Consider the following 19,457-nt stretch of genomic DNA (forward strand, 5'->3'; position numbering starts at 1 on the left):
CAATACATAATAGAAACTTTGGTAAGTGTGAGGGAACAAGAATACAAAAAATGAAAATCAGACTTAGGTTCCTAGCAGTTGTACCTTTTACACAGGAAAAATTCTAGAGCATTGGAATTTTAACCTTCTTGTTCATGGTAACACAGTGCATTGATTGGTCTTTAATAAGCAGACTAATGTTTATAATTTACGTTATTGACACTTCTACCTAGATTCAGTTGTCTGTATTGTTCCTAAAACTTCATCTAAAATCACTGCATTTGAGTGAATTTTTTTTCTCAAAAATCAAACTTAATTCTCTTTTAGTGTTTTATAACCTATTCTTCAATTAAAGGGTAATCACAGAAGTTATTTTCTGTCTAGTTAGAAATGGATAATGGCACACTAGACTTGATCCTCCTGAAGTAAAGAGCTATATACATTTGCACCGCCCTGACTTGATCTTAGTACCTAAGTCTTTCAATTTTTTTTGCCTTTTATATCCAAGTCTGATGGCAATGATAATTAATAAAGATACAGCTCCTTTTCTTTTGTAATAAGTAGCAGTTCATTTCCATATTCATAATGGTATGTCTGGATGTAGAAAATGGAGAGATTCCTAGTGTTACTTATATGACACCTCTTGGGGTTTCATAGACATTTATAAGATTTCAATAAATATTTTCTGTGTATATAAGTTAAATATTCGTTTTCTGATATACGTTCTGAAAAACAGAAACTAAAACCACATCTTGTACTTGTACTAAGTGCTACTTTTAAGAGTTCATCTCTAACCTACTGTAATTTTCAGGTTAAAATGCCCAAAATAACTGGACTTGAATTGTAGCGTCAAAATTTTAGTATTTGAGTTTTCCATAAAACAATAATCACATAGGTCATTCCTTTAAGACTGTAGGTATATTATTAGAAAAGAAGTTGCCTACACTCCTGTTCATTTTAATGGCTTGATTATGAAGTCTATTTATAGATGATTAAGTGGTAATAAAGTTATCTTGTTATTATGGAAAGATAGTCTAAATACATTAAGTGTTATACTGGTAGCAGATTTCTTACCAAAACGACACATCTCCCATTTATTTAAAGAAGCGTAGCTTTGTAATAAAGACTTGTTCTTAACTGGGTTCATTGTTTTAAATTTTTTAATTTATATACAATAAAATTTATTCTTTTTGATGTATAGTTCATTAACTGGGTTAATTTTTAAGGTGAAATTTAAAGTGATGTATTAGTTGACAAATCATTTACCTCAATTTAGGGTAAAATCCGATTTTATTTAATGTATCAATTTGAGTTTTTATTAATAAGATTTTTAGTTAGGATTTCTATTTGTTTTTGTTTGTTTTCCTTAGGAGATTTATGTCATTTAAAACTCTCATCTTACATATTTATCCCTTGTTTCACAGATTTAAAATGATGGTAATTTAAAACAAGTTGGACCACTGCTTATCTCCACTATTTTTTTATATGAGTTTTAATTTGTGAGTAGACAATTCAGAGATTAGCAAGGAAGAGGAGTGAGGGCCGGCCCTGTGGCTTGGTGGTTAAGTGCGCGCGCTGCGATGCTAGCAGCCCGGGTTCGGATCCCGGGTGCGCATTGAGGCACCACTTCTCTGTCCATCCTGGGGCCGAGTCCCACATACAGCAACTAGAAGGGTGTGCAGCTATGACATACAACTATCTACTGGGGCTTTGGGGGCAAAAAATAAAATAAATAAAATCTTTAAAAAAAAAAAAAAAAAAAAGAGGAGTGAAAGCTGATCCTAAGTGAGAAAAGAGAAAAATGGTTAATAAGTGTAAGATAGCAAAAGGAGACTACCCTTGAGATAAAAGGATGTGTATGGAAATATATTTTTCAGGGATATTTCATGTTAAAAATCTGTAGAGATATTATCTTTTTAATAAGAAAACCAGTACTTTAAAATTTAAATACTCAATTGTATTGCTAATAATAAAAAAGCTTGCCATTTATGGCTGGTAAATTAATTAAAAAATGTAAAAGCCCTCTTTGGGATAACCAACTCTCATTAGTAAGCAGAGGCCAGGGAATTTTCATTATTTGCCTTTGGATTGATTTTAATGCATGGTCCTTCAGTCAGAGTTAAAAGGATATGGGTATGCCATCTCGGAAGAAATCTTGGATTTAACAAGAATTTGTTTTCTCTGTCTTTGGATCATTGTTATCAAAATCTGGAAATATACTATTTAGTTTGTTTGAGTTGGTAGAACCTTTTATGTTTGTTGATTTTCCTTAAACAAGGGAGCATGTATAGATATAAATTAACCTCATTATAAATGGTAAGGAAAATGCTATATAATAATATGCTTGTGTTTAATTTTGATGATGATTTTCAGCTTCTTAGTATATCAGACTATTCCTTATTTACTTAATAGAATTATCACAAGAATCACATGAGATATAATCTTCAGGAAAATAGGTAAAAAGTTTAAAATTCTGTAACTGTTTAAAGTGGTGGTATTATATATGTTCCTATAGACAGAGGTCATACTTTTGTCTTCTGGATATTGAGAAGATCCTAGGACTTCTGCTGTCCTTTAGTACCACCACAGTTGTACACTGTGGCCAGACAGCAAAGAGCTGTTTCACTGTTTTTCTTTTGGAGTGAGGGAGCCTTGTCAGTGGGCTTGCCGGTATTTTGTCTTTTGCCTCCTTAAGAGGAAGGATGTCAGATTTTTGGCATTGTTTATTACATTTTGATTCATGTCAGTTAGCTGTTAAAAAGCGAAAAAGTTAGCTTTTAAGAATATAGAATGTAGGCATACAGTTAAATCATCTTTTGGTGGAATTCAAATACCATTTTCTTTATGTACTTGATCTACCTGTCATGAGGCAGTGATGTGCAATATCACTTGACTCTCGCTTCAGGTGTTCAATCATGTTGAGGCTAGGCTTAGATTAATAGCTTTGTAATTGGTTTATAGCCACATTTTTCTTTCCCCGAACTAGTTATAGAAATGATATATAATTGTACACGGAGATTTAAGTTTTATAGAGGACTTCTACATACAACAGTATTTAATCACACAGTCTTCACAAAGGCAGGTACTTTTAGCCCTATTTTACAGATGTGTTGTATTTATAACTTAGATTATGTGCTTTCATCAACTTCTTATTGCTGATAAATAGTGACTTCATTTGGAACCTCTGGGTTCCAAATGCAGAATGGTGTGTTCTTTCCATGCTGTCTCAGCTGCTTCCCATGGCTCATACAGTAAAAACTGCTCAGTTTTCATTATTTTGTTAGCTAATTCTGTTTCTGATGGGGATTATCTAGACCTGCACTGTCCAATATGGTAGCCTCTAGATATGTGGCTATTTAAATTTAATTAAAATTAAAAGTTCAGCTCCTCGGTTGCAGTAGCCACATATCAAGTACTTATTAACCACATGTGGCTAGTGGCTACCATTTTGGACAGTGAAGATACAAAAATTTCCATCATTGCAGAAATTTCTCTTGGGCAGTGTTGGTATAGACATTTGGCCTTTATTAATCTCAAGAATATTGAGATGAATTCTTGAGCTATAAATATTTTTGATTTCTATAGCATTAAAAGGAAACCTAGAAAAAGTTTAAAATGGAGCAAATTTAGGAATAGTTTACTTAGAAATAGGAACTCTTGGGGTCTATTTGTAATCCCCTTCCTTAAGTTGCCTTTGGAGTGTGTAGCTTTCATGCCCTTCTTTGATCTGATCAGTTTCCAGCCAAGTTATACAGTTTGGTTAAATTGGTAGTAAGGGATGGCAGAAAGAGCTCTGGATAGAGAATCACGTGATCTAGGTTCTAGGCCTAGTTCTGCTACTAACTAGTTTTGGAATATGGTTTAAGTCATTTAATAATTTATTAAGAATGAGGTGCTTATAGCAGATGCCATCAATTTTATAATTCTGTGATTTAAAATTTGATTGGAGTTGGAGATTCTACATTGTTCTGAATATTGATAGTTCACAGCTGAAGAAGACAGCTAAGTATTTGTTTTCAAACTACATAGTGCATTTTAGAGGACATCCATGTCCCACTAGTCTATAGGATTTTTTAATGTGAGTTTTATGGTAAGTATCTTAAGTGTGGTGTTGAGGAAAATTTCCAGAGTGAGAATGTGAAGCTCATATTGCAGTAGTTGTTGAGTAACTGATTAGAAAAAATAAGTGTCTGACAGAGAGCTCTGTGCCCCTAACAGAGTTAAGATATGTATGCAGTTTGTCTTTAACATTTTTATTTACAAATAAAAATGGAGAGCTTAATGTGGGAGATCAGAGGGCTGTGAAAACACTTGCTTTGATAGGGTAAGTGATAGAGTTTGTTGATTCTCTGTCCACTGTTTATTTCCAGGAAGAGGTTACCTTGTAGTCTTATACAAGTAGCAGACGTGGAATTTGAAGTTTTAGATCTCTATCTACTGTTGTTAAGGTGCATTATGAATAATTACAGAGGCAAATTTTGCATCTTATACTAAAATGCTGAAGGCACTGTTATACGTATGTCCTCTGTGTTTAAATATAACACCGCAGATTAATATATATGCAGTGTAAGTACCAATTCAGGTTTATGGTTGTCCTGCTGAGGAATAATGTGTTCTGAATTCCAAATAACAGATTCATATATGTTCTTGTGGCTTATAGAATAATCTTAAACTCTGGCTTTGTGACATACCTCCCCATTCCCAGATGGAACACCATTCAAGGAAGCTCCAAGTCTGGGAATTTGAAAAGTGCAAGCTTTTTTAATTGGGCTAGGAGGAAAAGTGCAAATTACTTAATTTTTCTGGTACTCAATGCCTCGAAGTGTCCATTGCCATTTGAAAGAAAATCAGCAGTTAGTCTAATACTTCTTACAGCTTTTTGTATAACACTTTTTAAATAAAAGTTTACTGTTGTGACAATGGTGCCATGTTTTTCTCTTTTGTTTGTTTCTTAAATAAACTAGAAGGGAAAATAAAACTTTATCATCAGTTTCAGATAAACTAATTCTCTAATTTTTAAAAATGTTTTCTAATTTAAGAGTGTATCACTTTTATTTTGTAAAAACATAACTGATCTCATAAGTGATAGCTTCCGATGAATTCTAGGTCCTAAATTTGACAGAACTATAGTCAGAAGAGGTATGTTAACTTTCTAAAGCAAACTTTATTAAGCAGAAGGAGTTAAATAAAAAGTTTAATGCCATTAAATAATATGTGCTGTTCTGAAAGGGAAGTTCTGCATAAATTTTCAAAGTCTTAATTGCAATCATGTCTTGTGGATTAACTCAGTTTTTTTTCCGGGGTGAATATACAGGAGAATGTGTAAATTTATTTCAGAGAAATTTCATTGAGTGTTAGTTTTACCACTGACAACTATTACTTAACTTTCAGCCTATACAGTGTGCCAGAAATTTTGTGAAATATTAGAAACAAGTTGCTAGTCTCAGATATATCTTCCTGTTGTGTTCCTTTAGAAGTAAACTTCTCTAGAAGTGATTTCTAATGGATGTCACTTAAGAGAAGCTAATGTGAATGTTAATGGATTATGGCTTAGTGCCTAGAAGATACGAAATGAATCTTTAAGGAATGAATTGTGAAATATAGGTAGCTCATTTATTACACATGTGCCAGCTCTTAGGAGATTGCTTTCCTCTTCTGCACTTGCCTAGAATGGTTTACATAATTTAACACTGTTTATAATAGTAACGGGCATATTCAATTGGAAGTTAAAGCCTGTTAAATCAGATTGCAGAGTACCTGCCATTAAGCTATAACTTCTTTAACCATGTTGATATATCATAACGATTAAGAGAACAAGTTCTAGAGCCAGACACCTGAGGTGGAATCCTCATTCTGCCACTTGCTAATTGTATATAGTCTTGGGTAAGTTACTTATCTTCTCTGTGTCTCAGTTTTTACATCTGTTAAAAGGAGATAAGGGTACCTACATCATTGGGTTGTTGCGAAGATTGAATGAGTTCATATATGTGAATCTCTTAGAATAAGTGTTTTAAAATGTCAGCTGTTGTTATTTTTACAATCCCCAAGTGGCGGGATAAAGAAAGCTGCTATTCAGGCTTTGCTTTTATCCTGTAAACTCACAAGTCATTACAGCAAAAAAAGGGAGTTTCCTAGTGATAAGTTCTGAGACGTTTTTTCCTCCTTGTTGTTTTCATTGCTTTCCCAGAAAGGTTAAGCTGAATTAACAAGACTGATTTTAAAAATTATTGTCAGTTTTTTTAAATCGAGGAAAATACCATGGTTTTGTCATTTATTTATTTAAGCATTTCCATGAAATGTTTGCAATATAAACACTGTGGTATTGTGTTAATGCATGAGAAACAAAAAGTGGAGCTGGCTAATCTGTTTTCCCTTGATAAGAGAATGAAGCAGAAAATAAATAGCACAAATGAGTCAAACAATAAATTAAAATTCAGATTACCAGAGTACAGGGATGGTAGATAAACAAGCAAACATTGCTTGGGATTAGGAGTTTTACCGTTCTAGATAACTAGTGTTAAGACTTTGGTTGGAATTATAATATTCACATATATAATACCTTCATAGTATAAATAAATTTTATTATATTTATGCTGTGGCCGCTATAAAATTTAAAAAATATCTTGCATTTAGTTATGTGACTAAATTAAATGCTATGATTTAACTTTATAGGTATACAAATATTTTTATAAAATATATTTAGTTATGATTTTATTTCCAAGTAATTTACTAACTTAGATTTTACGTATAAAATGAAATTAAAACTTAACCTTAATGTCTCTTTTTCATTAGCCAAAATGTTGTGAGATCTTGCTGTAAGTATATTTGTTATTGAATGTAATTCTATGTAAGACAGATCTGTTTTCAAAGGTATTTAGTTTGAATGGCTTACAGATTTAATAGTAATAATAGCTATTTATATATGTTAAGACTATAAAGCAGTTTTGTTTCTGTTAATTTATTTGATATTCACAACAACCTTATAAGGTAGCTAGAACAGGTGTTCTTATTAATTCCATTTTACTGAGGATGAATCTGAGATCAGAGAAACTAAAAGTTTTGTATATGGTCATTTCAAAGAAGTGGCAGATGGAGCATTGGAACCCAGGTTTCTTGATCTATAGCTATTGTTTTCTGCCACACCAGTCAGTCACTTAGCTTTCTTCTGTGTTGGGGAAGAACAGTTACTGCCTCATTTGCTTTGCTCATTGCTGCTTCTGTGGGGGTGGGGAGTGGGCGGGATGGTATTTAGTGTTGGTGAAAGAGCTGCTTCAACTCCTTGAAACTTTTTTAAAAAGTTGTATTTTCCATTTAAGAGGATTTCTGGTTCATTAAAATAATTTGAGGTAGCTTTACTATTTTATAAGGGAAAAAAACATTTGGTAAAAATGGAACTTTTTTTTTTTTTACCACTTATAAAATATAATTAAGGGCTTGCTAATTTATAAAGTCCTAGCTGAAGTATTATCAGGGTATACTGAGGTCCTAGTAGTTGACTCGTCCACTAAATATATAGAAAGTTTATGAATCTTTGTAGTTAACATTTTCTTTATTTAGCTGTCATGTTCATTTCTGTTGATTTATAGGCTTCAGAAGTGTGTTCAATCATAGGACATTGGAATTATTTATAGGATAATTTGAGGTACTTATGAAATTTCTTACTAAAAAACTCAGTTACTATTTTTCAGTATTTATAAAGACTTCCTTGTAGGAAAAAAGAGAATTTCAAGTTGATAAGACATTACGTTGACAGTTACTGGAATGTTTTGCAGTGATTTTTAAGAAAAACTGTAGCAGGGATTCTCATGACCCCTTACACTGTTGAAAATTATTGAGGATCCCAGAGAGTTTTTGTTTATGCGGGATTACTATTTACTGTGTTAGAAATTAAAACTAAGAAAATTGAAAAACATATAACAGTATTTTGATTTGGAAAAACTTCAGTATCTGTTTATAGAGGCTTCCTATATCTATATTAAGCTAAACGTAAATTCTTACTGAAGTATCCAACTCTGATCTGTTACCACATAGATCATGATAGCTTCCTCCCCCTACTTATCTGTAGTTTTCCAGTCCGACAGTGAGATACCTGGCTCCCACTGTCCGATTACCCACTTGTTCAATTCCAGTGTACGTGTATAGCAGTATCAGAACCGATTACCCACTTGTTCAATTCCAGTGTACGTGTATAGCAGTATCAGAATTGTTAACCTGAAGCGTCATTGAAAGCACTTTATCAACTAGAGTACAGTACTTATGTGCATTTCCTTTGCCTTTAGTCTTATAAACTCCACTCTTTTCCAAGGCTACATAGACTAGCACCTATTCCCCTGTATTTCTTTTTCGGTCATTAAAATTTGTTGGATGAACTTCGGATATTCTCCTGAAGGCACTCTGTTCTCTCTGCTTCCATCACTACTTGAGTTGTTCTTCCTTCCTCTTCCTGGAATACTCTTTGCCCTCCTATATCCAGCTCCCCACCTTGCCTGCTCCTCTGACTCTACATATTTCTCTCTGTTGATAATGTTAATGAATGGAATATTTGATGGATGATGGTAGAATTTTTTGTTTTTGTTTTTTATCCTAAAGACAGTTTTTGTTTCTCATGATTATCTAACTCTTCTGAAAAAAATTAATTGTATAATTATAAAATGACACTATTTTAAAAATGTTTTTTGTTTGTTTTTTTAAGCTATTTCAGTAGGGAGGCAGTATAGCATTAAGAGCATGGCTTCTAGAATTATACTCCCTGGTTTCAAATTTTGGTCCCATAGTTTAATAACTTGGTAAGCTTAGGTGTGCCTCAATTTTCTCATCTGTACAATGGAGATTTTAAAATTATCTACCTAATAGGTAGATAAAGTTAAATGAGATAATATCCTTTAAGTGCTGTTAACAGTGCCTAGCACATAGGAAGAAGGACCTGGCTACCTACTTCTGACCAAATTGGCCATGAAAACCCTGTGACTAGCAGTGGAGCATTGTCTGCTACAGCATCAAAAGATGAGATGGTACAAAAAGACCAAGCAGGGTTCCACTGTGCTGTATACAGGGTCATTAGGAGTCAGACTCGACTAGACAGCACTAACAAATAGCACATAGGAAGCACCTAATAAGTGTTAACTATGTTAAACACTGTGTCAGATTACGGAAAGGAAAATTACATCAGAGTACTGTGTTTAAGGTGGTTGACATTTCAGACTTTTGAGGATTACTTCAGGGGTTTTGAAGATTAGGGTGATTATACTTTCTGATTTTCCTGCGTGGTGTTCCAGGAATATGCCAGTTGTGCTGGCATGATTATGAGTAGCACCCCCTTTTTCGTTTGTTAGAGTGTTTTGGTTTGGATGATAAATTATACGGTCACCTTATTTCCAGGGGTTATAAAACACTGTCTGCATCCCTCTGACCAAGGTTGGTGTTAAAAGAGTGGAGCAGGCTAGGGGTAGACAGGTGGGGACTGGAAGGAACTCACACCTGAGAGAGCAGCACTCCTCTCTGCCAGCTGTTTGTGGCCAAGGCAGTGTGGGCCTGGTGTAACCAGGTTTTGATTTTTCAAGAGTAGGCAGAAATCTGGAAGTTTTGTAATGAGCCAATGATCCAATTTTTCATTATTGGCAACTAATTCAATTTTTCTAAAAAGCACAAAAATTCATTGAACCATATAAAGATCTGTGCATTTTATCATATGTAAATTATATCACAATTTAAAAAATGGGCAGGTCAAATGGTAGTCTTTATGTTTATGCCTGTGGGTTGCTGATTTCCAATATCTGATCATTAATGCAAAGAATCAATTCTAACATGGAAACTTAACATGTAAGTGTTCTGTAATATTAGTTAATATATCAGACATTGTAGGGCTTTAACTCTTGTTACCATATGTATTATAAAGTATATTATAGTAAAAACTATAAGACAGGAAAAACATTATAAGTTTTCTGGAGAGCATATTTAGAATGAGAAAACTGAAAACAGTGGTACTAAATTGACCATAACTGTGAGAGCCTTTGAAATCCTTACTGAATTAAAATGATTAAGGATTTTTTGAAGGCCGTATAAATTGTGTGTGATTGCACTGGGGGAAATAAAAGTGAACGTACAATAGGCAAAAATTCGGGAGCCGCTGCTTCTACTTGAAATGTGCTTCAAAATGGTCTTGCATAGTTTAGATTCCTGAAACTTGGTTTTGGAAACAAATTAAAAAATTTTTATTTCCTTTTTAAGACTGTTTTAAAGAAGTCATTCATATACGTCTGGATGAACTTCTCCGTGTTTTAAAGTCTGTAATGAATAAACATCAGAACCTCAATTCTGTTGATCTTCAAAATGCTGCAGAAATCCTTACTGCAAAAGTGAAAGGTAAGAAACATACATTAAAAGTGGGTTGGTGTGGGCAAAAAAGATCCAAGTGATACATTTTGGTCCATCGTGACTATGGAGCCATCTCTTCTTATGGCATTGGCATAATGTGTATCAATAGGAGTTATGTGTACTTCAATATTTAAATATTCCCACTAAGTCACACCTAAAACTCTTCCTTTTAAAAATTAAAACTTTATTTGGCAGGAAACACTCTAAAAATCCTAACTGAAATAAACAACTGACATTTAAAATTCTTGAGTTTTTGGGAAGAGCACATGCTCTTTTAAAGTAGGTTATTAGTGTACAAAAAGTCTTTGTTAGGTGAGGACAATTGGTGCTGGAAAATGGTCATTTGTAGTGACTCCATGTAAAGGAGGGAACCAAATGGAGAAAAAGAAGACTTAATTGGGACCTTATTTTAAAATGTGGAAAAATGAAACTAAAATTATAAAATAAATTTATTGTATGTATGTGTGTGTATGTGTATATGTGTGTGTGTATGTGTGTGTGTATGTGTGTGTGTATAACGTGTACTAAAACAGTCAAAAATTGGGGCATTATCCTCTGATGAAATGACTTGCCACCCAAAAGTGTTAGAATCTGTTATTCTGGGCTGCAAGATATAAGAAGGATAGAGGGTGAAGGGAGTATTTGAGAAGGATGAGACTGGAGGCAGGGAGTTCAGTTAGGAAATTGTTAGAAATAATGGGCTAGATGAGGGTTCACAGTCTGATCTAAGACAGAGGCTGGGGTCTGGTAGAAGTGGAATGTGGTTGTCATAGAAGAGAGGGGATGGGTGTTAATTTGATGAAATATACGACAGGTCAATGTTAGGGATTAAGTTGAAGTTTGGAGTTGAAGATGTGGACTTGAGAATTGATGTATAGGTGGTGATGGAAGAGGACCACACCAACTCAGTGTGCAGAGTAAATAGAGGATTGCTGAGTATGAGATCAGAGGGTCAGAGAGAAGACAGAGGAACCTGAGAAACACTTAAGAAGTAGGGAGATGATCTGGAGAAAGATTTCATGGAGTTTAAAACGTGCAAGGTTCTGAGAAATGATTGTCAGTGTTAATGTCACTGATAGGTAATATGAATTCAAATAATGTAACTATAAAAAGTGACTCACCATGGATTGAGTAAGGAAAGGAAAGGCTTCTTTCGGGAGAGGGAGTACCTGTCCTAAGTCTCAGAGGTCGAGAAGACATTAACTGGGCTAGAGGGGGGTTGGGGGTTGCTATATAGAGCGCTTGTAAAAGAACTGTGGATGTGAAGAACATGATGCAATTGGCGAACACACCTATATCTAGAGAGGGCAAAGGGCAAGTGTCAGGGATGAGGCAGGAAGAGGAAAAAAAAAACCTTGTCAGTAAAATATAGTCCATATACTTAAGGACCTCCTTCCCTACTTTTTCACATAGATTTATCGTGTTTGTGTGGTTCTCTTTTTTCTGTATTTCAAGCACTAAAAAAAAATGTAGTTGGCTATAAATGGGAAAAATGGATAGCTTCTGTTGTGACTTTCAAAAATGTGCTTAGTAACCAAATTTGTTTTTAAGTAGATTATTTATAAGTGCCATTTAACTTAACTTAGATAGGGAAATTTTTGTCTATAGATAGTAAAATTTCCATGTTGGAAATAGCGACCACAGTTCACTCGATTGTTGTCAGTGGCTATTGTGTGCAGTCAGGATGTCCTGGGGAAGGAGTGTGCCTCTGTGTAGTTGGTGTCCACATTCCAGAAACAGACTTGAAGGAAGAGGCTTCTCAGCTGCCTTGAAGATCTTTTTTTCTTTGAGGTAAAGCAATCTTTTGAATATTATTTCCCGCTATGACTGTCTTTACCCTTGGGATTATTGTTACAATTTTACTTTTGTGCAGATGAAATTTAAAAGATTGCTTTGTTGTTGGGAAACTTATTCTGTTTCAGTAGGACTCCATGAGACCAGCAAACTTTAAAAATTGTGTTTTCTTTGGTGTAAGTTTATGTTTTTAAATAACCCCCTTCCTTATTGTTAAGGCCATCTAAAAATATCATTGATATCCTAAATGAAAAATATTCAGTGACCTGAAAAATTGAGGTCAAATCAGAGCTTACTTAATTTTTTCATTGAATGATGATTTAGTTTTCAAACCCTGGAACGGCGAGGAGGAGGTAGAAACCACTTTTGAATGTCTATTCTGTGGCAATCTAAATGTTTTGCGTATGCTGTCTACTTTAATATTTTCAAAAAACCTATAAAGGTACATTTTTATTTCTATTTTAAAGAGGAAAACATAAAGAAAAACTATTGTATATTAGGATCAGAAAGCCGTTAGGAGTGTGGAGATCATTTGTCTTAACCCCCTGATTACATTTAAAAAACAATCGTGACCTGGCTTGTTTTGGAGGTCTTAACTGTCAAGTGCATTTTGCAAATATACCAAACTGTTGAAAAAAAAGAGCATATACAGAATAACTTTAGAATCAGGGAAGTATAATCTTGTTTGTGCTACAACAGGTTTGAATCCATGAGATCTATCTACTTCCTATGCATAATAAGTGCATTGAATAAAATCGGAATCTTTGACTCCTCTTATTTTTTATCTTAAATGTGGAATTTACCTTTTAATAACTTTAAAAGAAAAATCCTTAGCTTTTCTCCATTCATTCTAGTAGTGATCTGTATTTCCTGTGTCTCCTTCTGTTTCCAAGCAGGAAGCTCAGTCTGACAAAATATTTGCAATATGGTAAGAGAGATACAGCTTATTTTTGAAGTAGATAAAGACATTTCAGCATTCAGCAAGTTATTATGTACTTAGTATTTATTTTGAATTATTTTGGTCAATCCTATTTGTAATATAAATTAAAAGGACCATTTATTTAGGTTTTTCATGATCTGTATTTTGCCGTATGTTTAAAAATGGGCAAACAAAAAAGAAAAATAAGCTTTAATTGTGCATCCAAAATTGTAGAAGCCTCGTGTTTTCTTTCTCTTTCGAAAATTTAATATTTTTTAATAGGCAGTTCATTCACATGGTTTATAATTCAAATAGTATAAAAAAGGATTGAATGGTGAAGTGGTTTTTCTACCTCAGAACCTTAGCCACCCATTCCTTTCCCTAGATAAGCAACAACTATTAACTGGTTTTTGTGTATCTTTCCAGAGATATAGTATTACGCACATACAAGCAAATACAATATGTTCTCTTTTCCTTCCCTCTATACACAAATGGTAGCATTCTGCCCCTTGCTCATTGTTCTCAGTTATCTGTAGGTAAAGAGTTTCCTTATTCTTTTGTTGTTATTTGTTTTGTTTTTTTCAAAGCTGCATGATAATTCATTATATTGATGTACTATAATTTCCTCACTACTAATAGATGTTTGGATTGTTTCCAGTTTTTTTCTGTTACAGACAGTGCTTCAATGAATTGCCATATAAATTCCTAGATGGTAGTTACTGGATCAGAGGGCATGTGCATTTATATTTTTGATATTGCCAAATGTGCTCTAGGGGTGTTTGGCCCTTCTGACAGCAGTGCTGAAAAGGCTCATTTCCTGCACCTTTGCCAGCAGAGTTGTTACCAAGCTTTGTTATCCAGTCTGATAGTAAAAATTGGTATCTCAGTGTAGATTTGATTTGCATTTCCCTCATTTTGAGTGCAGTTGAATATCTTTTCATATGTTTTAGAGTCATTTGTATATCCTTTTATGTGAATTGACCCCTTATTCATTTTTTTCTTGTTTGTTGGTCTTTTTTGTTAGTATTGAGTTGTAGAAACCCTGAATAAGTGAAATTAGCCCTTAATCTTTGATATAACAACTTATATCAAAATTTTCTTTAGTTTTCTGTGTTTTGATTTGCTTATGGTATTTTGTTTTATTTTATTTTTGAATTTAATTTTGTCAATCTTTTGTAGGGTTTTTGAGTTTTAGGTATTAGGAAGGACTTCCCTGCTCCAAGATTAAAATAGCGTTCTCTGGTGTTTTTTCTTCTAATGTTTTCATGGTGTTATTTGTTAAATTTAAGTCTTTGATACATTGTACAGTATCTACATGTCTAGCTAATTTATCAAATAATTCATCTTTTTTGATATGCTGTCTTTATCATAAATACACTAAATTTGAGATGCCATCTTTATCATAAATACACTAAATTGTCACATATATTTATATCTATTTCTGGACCTTAATCTGCCCCATTGATTTGTTTAGTCGTGTGCCAATACCACACTATCTTTATTGTAGTTTTATCATATGTTTTAGTATCTGTTAGGGGTAGCACCTCTTTCCATTACTCTTCTTGTTCAGGATTTTATTTTTCCATCAAGATTTTTGAAATGGCTTGTCTAGTTCTAAAATATATCTATTGGTATTTTGAGTTATATTTATAATTAAATTTATAAATTAAATTAAAGAGAATTTATGTACTTAGCATTTCTATCTGAGAATATAGTATGCATTTCATTTCTTCAAGATGTCTTTTGTGTTTCTCAGAAGCAACTTAAAGTTTCACTTTGTAAATCTTGTAGCTTTTTAAATCGTTTTCCTCTAGGCATTTTTTCCTCCATGCAAATGGTAAAGATTTTCTTGCATTGTATCTTTTAATTCAGTGGTTTTCAAACCATGGGCCCTGATTTGTGGCATCAAGTTAGTAGATTGTACCAGCATTTTTAAAATATGAGAGAGAATAGAAAAGAAAAATCAGAATCCAGCACTCATTGTATAAGATTTAAGGATGTTTCAGAAGCTTTATAGGTGTTATATAACTGATAACTATTATGTGTGTATGGTATACTTGGTCATGGTGTAATATGTATTTCTTATTGAAGGTTGTGGTCAAAAAAGTTTGAAAGTTACTATTCTAATAGGTTGTATTATGAAAGCTATTCATGTGATTTCTTAAAGAGATATTAAATGTGTGTTAATGCTTGTTGTTGTGACTTAATAGGGAACCCAAAGGAGACAATTATCTAAACCTTGAGCAAAATTTTGATGAGATTTTGAAGAACAGCTAATGGTGGGGGAGAGTAGAGACAGAGACACCAATTAGTAGGTTGTTAAATAGTCCAGACTAGAGGTAAAATGTGGCCTTTTGAACTAAGTCAGTGATAATGGGAATGGAAAGGAAGAAAAAAATATTTTAGAGGCATTTTGAAAGTGAAGCTAATGAGCTAAGGAATGTATGGAAAAGAGTAGGCTTGAGGGGTAGAGTAGAAGGGAAGGTAGAGTTCAGTTTAGTACATGTTGAGATTGCAATGCTGGTGAGTAAAGACTGGGAAGTAGGGGAAGGAGTATATCAAACAGACTATGGGAAATGTGGGTCTGGAGCTCAGAGGCTAAAATTAGTCAGGTAGTTTAAGGATTCATTCTCTTAAAGGTATGAAAGTGGATGAGGTTCTCTGGGGATAAAGTGTAGAGAAGAAAGCCAAGATGAGAACTGCAGGCTGAGTGGGAACAACTGTATGAAGTACAAATTGTCAGATAGATATAGAACATGAGGGCACTCATGTTTACCAAATACCAAGCACTGTACCCTATGTGCTTTACATTTGTTTTCTCAGTCCTTCCTTTCAGTAATAATCCATTTTACATATGAAGAAATTGAAGTTAGGTAATGTGTCCAGAGTAACAGGAAATGGAATGGTAGAGGCCAGATTTGAACTTAGGTCTGCAACTCTGAAGCCTTACCTCTTGAGTTACTGTAACACAATGCTTCTAAGAGAGCAGAATACTTCAAGATGGAAGGAAGCGATTAATATTTGTAGTAATAATAGCTGACATTATTGAGGATGTACTTATTGTATGCCAGACGCTGTTAAGCTCTTTACATGGCTTATCCCATTAATCCTCACAGCAAATTTTTGAGGTCAATACTGTTGTTACATCAGCTCCCGTTTTTCAGCTAAGAAACCTGGGACATAGAGAAGTTTGTCTAAGATTGCATATTATTAAGTGGTAGAGTTGCAGAATGGTCAAGTAGGATGAAAACTTAGAAGAAAAAAGACCTCCAAGTTGGACTAATAGGAGGTTATTGTTGACAGTGTTCTTCACTGGAATTGAATGAAAATAATAATTAAATTTATTAAGCATTTTCTATGTAACAGGCTCTGTTCTAACTTCATGCAGGCTTCACAGCAGTTCTCAAAATACATATTGTTATCTCCATTTTATAAATGAGGAAACTGAGGCACAGAGCAGTTAAGTTACTTAACCTAGTAAGAGACAGGATTTAACCTAGGCAGACTGGCTTCAGAACCCATTGCTTAACCAGGGGTCGTCAAAATAACTACCAGTGAACCAAATCTGGCCTGCTGCCTGTTTTTGTTAATAAAGTTTTGTTGGAACACAGCCACTCTTATTTGTTTACGTATCATCATATCTTAGTCGTTTTTGTATGGCTCCTTTAGGCAGAGTTGAATAGTTGCAACAGACCGTATGGCCTAAGTCTTAAGTATTTACTATCTGGCCCTTTACAGAAAAAGTTTTCCAACCCCTGATGACGATTAAACTGGATGAAAAGCCAAATCCTGGTGAATTTCAGACCTATTTATACAGGTTTGGCAGTAAAGAAATGTTAAATTAGATTGAGTGGTAGCTTTCCTTTTCACATACAAAAGATTTGAGTATGTTAGTAGTATAAGAAAAAAATGTCAATTGAATGCAGCTATGAGGAAGGAGTAATGGTGGCATAGGGTTTTGCAGAATGCTGGAGAGAGTGGAAAGATTTATTATTGGAAAGGAGCCAAAGACTTTTCTTTGAAACACTGAGCAGGAGCAAAAAAGAGAAAGGATATTAGAAATATAGGGCTGTTTTTGAAGTTGAGGCAAGGGCAGTAATAGGACTTTTCGTTAGATGACTGTCACCTCATTCAAGTAGGGATGAAGATAACGAAGGAAGATGGTTCAAATAGTTGTCTTTTCACTACTCACAGTTATTATTTTTTTAATCTCCCAGTCATGTTTAGTGCTATGAAAAAGTATATTCATAGGAAAGAAAGAATAATTATAGAACTTTGGATACTGTTATAAAGTATTTTTTTCTTTCAAGTCTAACAGGTTCAAGTTAGGGAATATGAGTAGGCTTTATATTTTGGTTGGTATTACATTATAAATTACTTGGTAAAGTCTACTTTCCAATGAAATTTTTAAAATAGCTTTATTGAGGTATAATTGACATACAATAAACCGCACATATTTAAAGAGTACAACTTGATTGTTTTTGACATGCATACTCTTGTGAAACCATCACAATCCAGATAATGCATGCCCCTTTGTGATCCCTCCCTTCTGTGCCTCCCTGCACCCCCCTTTCACCAATTTTGATGTGTTGCGTTTTCATTTTCATTCTGTTCAATATACTTTCTAATTTCTCTTTTTTCTTCTTTGACCCACGGGTTATTGTGTGTTAATGTTTAGTTTCCTAATATTTGGGGATTTTCCAGAGATCTTTCTGTCATTTCTAATTTAATTCCATTTAGTCACAGAAGGTATTTTCCCTGATTTAAATCCTTTTAAACCCATTGAGACTGGTTTTATGACCCATAATATGGGCTATCTTGGTAAATATTCAGTGTGCACTTGAAAAGACTGTGTGTTTTGCTGTTATCGAGTGGCGGGTTCTCTAAATGTCCATCTGGTAAAGGTAGCTGACAGTACTGTTGAAGTCTTCCATATCCTTACCGATTTTCCATCTTCGTGTTCTGTCAGTTATCGAGAGAGGGTCATTGAAATCTCTGTCTATAACTGTGAATTTGTCTATCCCTCATTGCAGTTCTATTTGCTTCATGCATTTTGAAGTTGTTTATCAGGTACATAAATGTATAGAATTGTTATGTCCTCTTGATAAACTGACTCCGTCATCATGATAAAATGACCTTATCCCTGCTAGTTTCCTTTGCTCAGAAATCTGCTTTGTGTGCTGTTAGGTGGTAAGCTGGGGTAATGGTAGAGCTTACCATGTTTGTTTCTTGTCTGTCAGGATTCTTGTCCTTTGTTGCCTGATAGCCAATGTCTTGAAAACTGTTGTTTCATATATTTTTGTATGGGTTTCTTTTAGTTGTTTCAGGCAGAAGTGTAAGCCTGTTTTTCTGTTGTGGCCAGAGCAGAAGTCCAAAAATATTTTTAAAATTATTTACGGTGGTTCTTAAGTTTTTATTTTTGTTTGTATCAGGGATACTAAGAAGAATATGATGAAAGATAGAGACGTTAGCCCCTCATATCTACAAAGGCTTATACGTGTAAAATTTTGGTTATAATTTCATGAGGTTTATAGGCTTGAAGTTTAGTTCATCCTTGCTTAGGAATCCTTGCTTTCCAGCAAGCATTTTCAACCCCAGTTACACATTAGAATCACCTGGGAGAGCTTTTGAACAAGTACCTGTGCTTCACCAGACCTGTGAAATCTGAAGCTTTGGTGGTGGGACCCAGACTTTGCTTTTCAAACTCCCTAGATAATTCTGATGTGCAGCTAAGCTTAAGAACAACTCTGTTTTAAAGCAAAGGATGGCTTTCTCTCGACTGGATTTCTCTACCTTCCCTTTATTGGCAAGGATCCTAGGGAGGGTAGGATACAGGGAGCCAGTTGCTCCTTAAACTCATCCTGAGTAGAATGGGTTACTTTAAAAAAATTGCCAATTCCACCTTCAGATTTTGTCTTGGTAAATTGTATCTGGGCTTTTAACAAAGATGCATGCAGAAGAAGTTATAATAAGAAAACTTTTTCAGTTATGTCTCACAATTTGGTTTAAGAAAATGCAAAACGTTAGAATATCCCTATGGTAAACAAAAGACAGCTGTATGTCAATTAACATGGACCTCAGAGCCCAAGAGCCTGTAAGAAATAAGGCTATAAATAAATAGGAATTTAAATTTTCTTAAGCACTGGGTGTTTTTTATGTGATATGCTTTGTATATAGGTGTTATTGTATGTCAGATGTATATATGACTTCAATTATTGGTAATTCACAGTGAAAAGTGTACCTCATATTGACTTGAGAGCCACAGTGTGTTGAGCTGTTTTAAAAACTGCCCTAAGACAATAAGCAAGAGAAAATAGCACAGAGCATTCTTAATGAGAGAGGTCCGGTGTAACATGGACTCGGTGACTCCAACACCAGTTGGTTTCACACT

The 19,457-nt window shown here is 34.2% G+C and overlaps 1 protein-coding gene across 2 annotated transcripts in view; it reads left to right on the forward strand.

Moving 5' to 3' along the window:
* ARHGAP29 (Rho GTPase activating protein 29) overlaps nt 1-19,457 on the forward strand; it is a 73,143-nt gene that overhangs the window by 19,143 nt on the left and 34,543 nt on the right. For both annotated transcript variants that reach the window (XM_004420818.3, XM_087447114.1), the window contains exon 3: nt 10,207-10,341. In XM_004420818.3, coding sequence (XP_004420875.1) covers nt 10,207-10,341 — 135 coding nt within the window. The remainder of the gene's footprint in view (nt 1-10,206; nt 10,342-19,457) is intronic.

Source organism: Ceratotherium simum, chromosome 2 (genome assembly GCF_057802395.1).
Source record: "Ceratotherium simum simum isolate JZ-2026a chromosome 2, ASM5780239v1, whole genome shotgun sequence".
NCBI classification, from domain to species: Eukaryota; Metazoa; Chordata; class Mammalia; order Perissodactyla; family Rhinocerotidae; genus Ceratotherium; species Ceratotherium simum.